The following is a 7500-nucleotide window of genomic DNA, read 5'->3' on the forward strand; positions in this document are numbered from 1 at the left end:
GCGTTTTCAATCATATCCGATGACCGACTACTGCGATCGTAAAACTTCTCAGGAAGTGACTGAAAATTAAAAGAATGTGATAATTCTTCAATGGAATTGTCTCTATACATAATAAAGAGAATTTTATGTGGAAAGTTATAAAAAGATAATTCACAAGAATAGGATGGCATTCATGATCCTAAAGAAATACTTCATGTTTAAAACTTTATTTATATTCACAGTAATAAAGTTACTGTTTTATACAATCAGCATACACTTCAACATCCCAAATAACATTGATTAAAATTGTATCACAATGTTTACTTTGAATGGTGAAAATCCAGATATATTTCATGTGATCAAAACCTACCCAAACATGCTAATATGTTAATATACCTTTCATTTAACAATTTCATTAATATACATCTAAATCACTTACAATAAAACAAAACACAAATTTGCAAAAGAAAAAATATAAGAGATAGTCCTACTTCATGCTAGGTTATTATTTGGTTCCAAGACTTATAATCAGACAAAGTAAATAACTAAACATGAATTAAACCTTCAAATAATGACCTACACAACCTATAAACTCAAATTAACCACTCCATATTATTACTAAAACAAAGTGTCATTTCATACTTCAACAATACAATAAGCCTTTCTAATACACTAAATATAAAAAACTTAAAATTTGTTTTATTCCGATTTTTTATTAACAAAAGGCAATCCAAAGTTGAATATAATGTAACAATAAACCAGTCATAATGATGTATGACTATACAATAAAATAAATATTCATGAGAAAGTGACCACAACCCACATCCTGGCCCTATACCACTGGAAATATTGAAGTAATGAAAATAAAATCAATAATGGGAAAGGGTAGTCCGAAATATCAAATGTTTGAACAACCAGAATTAGCCCTAAAAAAATGGAAAATGCTAAATATACTAATGGTACACAAAAAACGTAGTGTGTTTGACGACGTGAAATTTTTTACTTTTTTCCAAACAATTTCTCAAAAAAGGGCATCAGCATGTCAATGTAAAGTTGAGGCCTCCTATTATTCATTTTTACCTCTTGACCTTTATCACTTACTCCTGTACATGTAGGCTATAATTTCAAGCCAAAAGGTCATTTCTACATACCCTACTATAAAATAATTTAACTGTACTTACAAAAACATTATTTTTTATCATTACCATCATTATCATAATTTTTATTATAATTTTGAATTTTATATGCTGGTGCCACTCTACTGCTATATGCACATCTACTTACACCATAAAACAAAATAAAAATTATGTAAATATTATATTAGAGCTCATTGAAAATTTTATTAAAAAAGAGGATTTTTTATAATCTATTTATAAACTCGCCTGATGTTCATACTATTTATAAACTCGCCTGATGTTCATATTGCACCTCTCTGGAAACTCATTTCTATTATCTTTGGTTTTCTTTAATTTCAATAGTCTTAACCCTCTAGTTGAGTAACTAGTCAACCTAAGAGTTACTGGCAATCACTGATGGCTTGTGGAAGTCAGAGAGTCTTTGTCTTTCAATCTTGGAGTTGAAACTATTCACTATGCTGTTGACACCAAATGTCAGTGGGGAGAAGGATTGCATTTATATGAGCATCAGGAGAGTATAGATATAACAAATCTTATCATTAAGATTCTGTTTATTTCTATGAACCTCCCCTGATGATAATCATATTGCTGACTCCCACAATTTAATAAGAGGTGGGTTGCCAGTGAAGGAAAGAGTTAGGTTAGTCATATTTTTGAAAAAAAAAATATCCTAGTCACCTGTAGTCTACATTCTTGGTAACTAACCTTCTCAAATACTATATAATATAAGGAAGATATAAAAAAAACTTGAAATACACGACTCCAGATTATTCCCTAATTGCTTATCTATACACCATAAACATCATGCAGATAATGCTATAATTCTTGAATTAAGAAAAATATTGATTAACTATGGCCAAAAACGTTATTAGATTACACTGACAGCAGCCACTATACAACTTAAAGATAAGTAACCTTGATGAGCAAACCAAGATTCTTCAAGATAATGTTTAGGAGATACCGGCTTAGCACAGTAATCAATTGAGCCGACACTAAACCCTTTCCGAAAAGCTTTCTGTAAAAATAGAGAGATGAGGCTGCCCTTCTAATATCATGAACCTTAACCTTCAAGGCTTTCATTAGACTTGATCCAATTCTTTGGATTTCTAGACAGAGGACAATTATCAATTCTAATCCCACAAAACAAATAAGGATTTCTATCACTAATATTTAGAGTTTTAGCTAAATACAGTAATACTGAACAGCTCTTATTCTTCAAATAAATCTATTTTATAGTGTAATAATCACAATTTTCATGAGAAACGATTTGAAAGAATTAGGAAAAACTCTTAAGTCTTAAAAACGTATTAGCTTTGAAAGTAGATAAAAGAGATATCATCTAGAATATAGTACATTTAGTTTACTTGTGTTCAGGTGAAGCCAACGCCAACAGGATAAGTGTTTAGCTATGGCATCTTTAATCAAATCGTAAGTAAAAAGTTAAAATTATCATTTAAAACTAGTGCTAGTTATTGATATATTTATAGATTTGTTCCAATAAAATATCCCTTAGTCTTTCATAAAAATTATTGATCTTTCGTAACCAATGATAGACAATCTAGAGGGCTGCAAAAACCTTTGTTTCTGAGAATACGGTGGGTCATCTCCATGTATGTTTGCTGTAGCATGAATGTGTTTGGAAGAATCACCTTCGAAATTGGTTGTCTGAAAAGATTGACTTTATATAGCAACCTTTTTTGACCCTTGGATATTCTCTTTCTGACCTGAATGGGGCTACCAACATCATTCTGCTGTCTGTAAAAATTCTGAACTTGTTTACCACCTGTCAAATCCTGTTGAATGGTAGAAGTGTGTAGAGATTTAGATTTCCTCAGGCTTGTAACAGGGCATCTACCTTCCATGCTAAGGGACCCAGAACTGGTAAACAAAACATCTCTAACAATTGTTCAGAGATATTGCAAATATTTCTGGTTCAGTCAACCCCATCTACAAATTTCTAGACATACTGATAGATGTAGAGACCACTCATTTGAAAGAATCTAGCTTTTCCTGCACAACTATCTTCCCAGAGTAAACTAAGGAAGAAGACTTATTTTTCTAAAATCTGTCCAAGTCAATAGCACCTCGCTATCTGGTATATGGATTGCGACCGTGTTCCCCTTGATTCCTGATGTAGGCCCATGCCATTATATTGTCTGAAAACACAACCTTGGTCTTCCCTACTACCAGGGGTTCATGTTTCTGAAGAGCCTTGAATATGTTAGAAGAGCTCCGGGTAATTGATATGAAGAGTCAACTCCTGCAATGTCCATTTCCCTCACAAATGCAAAACATCTAGAATATCTCCCACTCCTTCCAGTAAGGCATCTTCACAAAGAATGGTCTGGACCTTTCATTTCCTTAGATAATCACCTGCAATAATCCCAACGACTTAGTAGTGGCAGTTGGTTCTTTATCAATGGCATTGAGATTCTCTCTCGGTTGACTATTCTGTTCCAATGTAGATTGGGATGAAATTGGAAAACCCCTCATTTTTAAGAATCCCATAGCAATGAATTTCTCAAGAGTAAGACATGGCCCATAGAAGTCACATCCCCATATAAACTGACAAAGACTTCAACCTCTGAACTTTTAATAATAGAAAAAAAGACTGAACCCTTATCTATGACAGAGAAACCAGAAGTTGAACTATTGCTATTATCATTCCCATATTATTATTATTATTATTATTATTATTATTATTACTTGCTAAGCTACAACCGTAGTTGGAAATGCAGGATGCTATAAGAACAGGGGCTCCAAGAGGGAAAATAGACCAGTGAGGAATGGAAACAAGGAAAAATAAAATATTTTAAGAAGAGCAACACTGAAATAAATATTTCCTATATAAACTAAAAAACTTAAACAAAACAAGAGGAAAAGAAATAAGATAGAATAGTGTGCACGATTGTACCTTCAAACAAGAGAACTCAGACCAAAGACAATGGAAGACCATGGTACACAAGCTTCGGCACTACCCAAGACTTAGAGAACAATAGTTTGATTTTGGAGTGTCTTTCTCCTAGAAGAGCTACTTGCTATAGCTAAAGTGTCTTTTACCCTTACCCAGAGAAAATTGACCGCTGAACAATAACAGTTCAGTAGTTAACCCCTTAAGTGAAGAAGAATTGTTTGGTAATCTAAATGTTGTCAGGTGTATGAGGACAAAGAAGAATATGTAAGGAATAGGCCAGACTATTCAGTGTATGTGTAAGCAAAGGGAATATGAACCGTAACCAGAGAGCAGGTTCCAATGTAGTACTATCTGGCCAGTCAATGGACCCAATATCTCTCTAGCGGTAGTATCTCAATGGGTGGCTGGTGCCCTGGCCAATCTGAGTAAGAACACAGACTTATTCAAATTGACTAAAATTAATGCAGCTGATAACTGTAACAATCTCTCATTTCGAAAAAACAGGCAAGAAAATTGGCGCACACACTACTTATGATTACTCTTTGGATAAAACCCATTAGCTACCGACAAATGCAAGATGGACGCCACTGAATATACAGAAATATTGCATTTCACAAAATCCAAGACTTGTCCTATTTTAATGATCTTGATGTCAAATCATACATTTTTCAGTAATTGGAACTATGTACCTACTAAGTACCTTCCTTGTACCAAAATATCAGTCACAGAATCATTAATGTATTAGCTTATAATGTGTAAACAATTTTTCTTCACTCTTCTTTCCTTTTGTATTTTGGTCTAGCTCCCAATATTGTAGTTACCACCGTTCAGCTTTCGCTCCCATACTTACTTTACGTTTTCATTACCAAAAATGTTGGGAGAACTGCTCTAAATTAACTGAAATTGTTGGGAGAACTGCTCTAAATTAACATAAATCATTGACAAGTATACGTCATGTTTGTGACAGCACAGTGTAGAAACGCAAAACAAAAGCCTTACGCCGGCGTACAATGGTTTTTTCCTTAAACTACATGGGTCGAGATAAACTATTACACTGGTTTTGAATATAATTTTAATACTGCTGATTTATAGGCAGCTTATTTTATCTCTCAGTACCAATTCAGGTCTGTTAATTTTAAGATGCATGCCCATCACACCAGCCCATTGCTAATTGTTCATTCAAATTATTAAATTTTGGTAAGCCAGAATAGGTAGGATTATTATGTATGTATAATCCCATAGAGCTGCAAGATTTCTCTTCGTATTTTGCACAAAATCCTGCCTCCTCACTCCTTCCAACGTTGCACTGACCTGCCCTAAAGTCTCGATATAGCACCTCAACTGCATTATTTTACGCACCATGACCCTCACTTGTTTGGAAGCTGAACTGAGATGAATCCACACGACCTAAGGGTCGGCTCATTCGAACATGAGCTGTGGCTGTGGCTGGCTACCTGGTCAGCCAATCTGTGCATCTCTGCACCTCTGGCTCATCCCTCAACTTGACTCCCACCAGACAGAGGACAGAGGAGAGAAGTGCTGGGGTCCTGTCAGCTGGAGAAAGGGAAGACGAGCCTGGGAACTGTGCCAGCAATACCCAATCTACCAAGAAGTGAGGATTCCAGGGGTGGGCCAGTCAAGGGTGCAAATTAACTATTCCACAGCCATTTGCAAGGATAATTAAGGGCACTTCCATCCTTACTGTAAGGAGTGCAGGTAAAACACGTGGCCCCTATTTTTCCCCAATTTTAGCTTAGATTAATTATTACTTGATTTAGGTTTAACTGGCTTTTACATATTTCGGGCTGAGTGCATGGGATTTTGTGTCTAACTTTTGCTTTAGAGACTAGTACAGTCTTGGGTCACCGGGCCACGTGTCCGACCCCATTACATTTTGCTAAATAACATTTCTTTTATTTTGTTTTGTGCTTGTTTACTTTTGCTGCTGTTAAGATGTCCGTTTCTTTCAATGTGAATTTTGTGTAATAAAATATTAGATTAATTACACCTCTTCGTATTTTAACTGCTTCATTTATTTGATTGTGTCTATTGTGATTATTTAATCTCGGGACAGTATACCCAAAATATTGGAAGGAGTAAGTAAGTCTAAATAATTTAAGAGTAATAGTGTGTTAGCGAGTGACTTAGTATTGAATCTATATACTTTGAAGGTAAAGATCCTTATCTTTAACTTTTACTTTATAAGAATACATCACTGCACACTCCACTGCCTTTGTCTATTAACGTAAATGCCTGTCCGGCATCTCACTGGGGTCCCTTGGACGGACCCAAAACAGAGCCTAAGAGTGTAGATGACCTTAGATTGACAAAGCTAAGGTAGACCAACAATTAATTACTTAGTCACATGTGGAGTTTTTTGGTTTGGACGGAGAAGACTTTATTATCAAAGTGAAAGTTCGTGAACTACGTCATCAAAGTTATTAACAGGGTGTTTGTGCCTCGAGTGATAGTGCTCCTTTTCCTCCCCTGCTGATCTTTGCGCACATGATGTAAGGAGACTTTCCCGGAACAACAAGTTCCCACTCAACAGTTAAATAAATAATACCATATTTCTCCACATTAAGTGCCAAAATCATAAGCAACATTAGTCTGATATATTATTGGATGTACATTACTATTACTTCCTAAGCTAGAACCCTAATTGGAAAGCAGGATGCTATAAGCCCTAAGCTCCAACAAGGAAAATAGTCCAGTGAAGAAAGGAAATAAGGAAATAAACTATATATATATATATATATATATATATATATATATATATATATATATATATATATATATATATAGGCTATAAGAGGTAATGAATAATAATATAAATATCTTAGGATCAGCAACAATGTATATATATATATATATATATATATATATATATATATATATATAATACATAAACAATGAAGAGAGAATAGTGTGCCTTAGTGTACTTTCAAGCAAGAGAACTCTAACACAAGACAGCATATATATATATATATATATATATATATATATATATATATATATATATAGATATATATATATATATAAACATTCATATATATATATATATATATAAATATATATATAGATATATATACATAAACATTCATATATATATATATATATATATATATCTATATATCTATATATAGATACAAATATATATATATACAGTGGTACCTCTACATACGAATTTAATTCGTTCCACAACCAACTTCGGATGTAGAAAATGATCGGATGTAGAAACGAATTTTCCCATAAGAATACATGGTAATTCATTTAATTCGTTCCTCAGCCTAAAAACCCATAATAAATCCTTAATAAATGGCTACACATAATTACACATAACAATAACATAAGTGCATAATATGAAAGAAGCATGTAAAAAAAGATAATTATAAAGAAATAATAAATAAAAAATGTGTTTTATTGCCACTTTACCTTAGAGACCGGCCAACGCAGGTGTAGGATTTGCTA

General features: G+C 33.5%; 1 protein-coding gene across 1 annotated transcript in view; it reads right to left on the bottom strand.

Moving 5' to 3' along the window:
* Ptp69D (Protein tyrosine phosphatase 69D) overlaps positions 1 to 7500 on the bottom strand; it is a 651708-nt gene that overhangs the window by 285602 nt on the left and 358606 nt on the right. The window contains exon 10 of the mRNA XM_068380055.1: positions 1 to 59. This exon is cut by the window's left edge and continues 146 nt beyond it. Within this exon, the coding sequence (XP_068236156.1) occupies positions 1 to 59 (59 nt within the window). The remainder of the gene's footprint in view (positions 60 to 7500) is intronic.

This window comes from Palaemon carinicauda, chromosome 9 (assembly GCF_036898095.1).
Source record: "Palaemon carinicauda isolate YSFRI2023 chromosome 9, ASM3689809v2, whole genome shotgun sequence".
NCBI classification, from domain to species: Eukaryota; Metazoa; Arthropoda; class Malacostraca; order Decapoda; family Palaemonidae; genus Palaemon; species Palaemon carinicauda.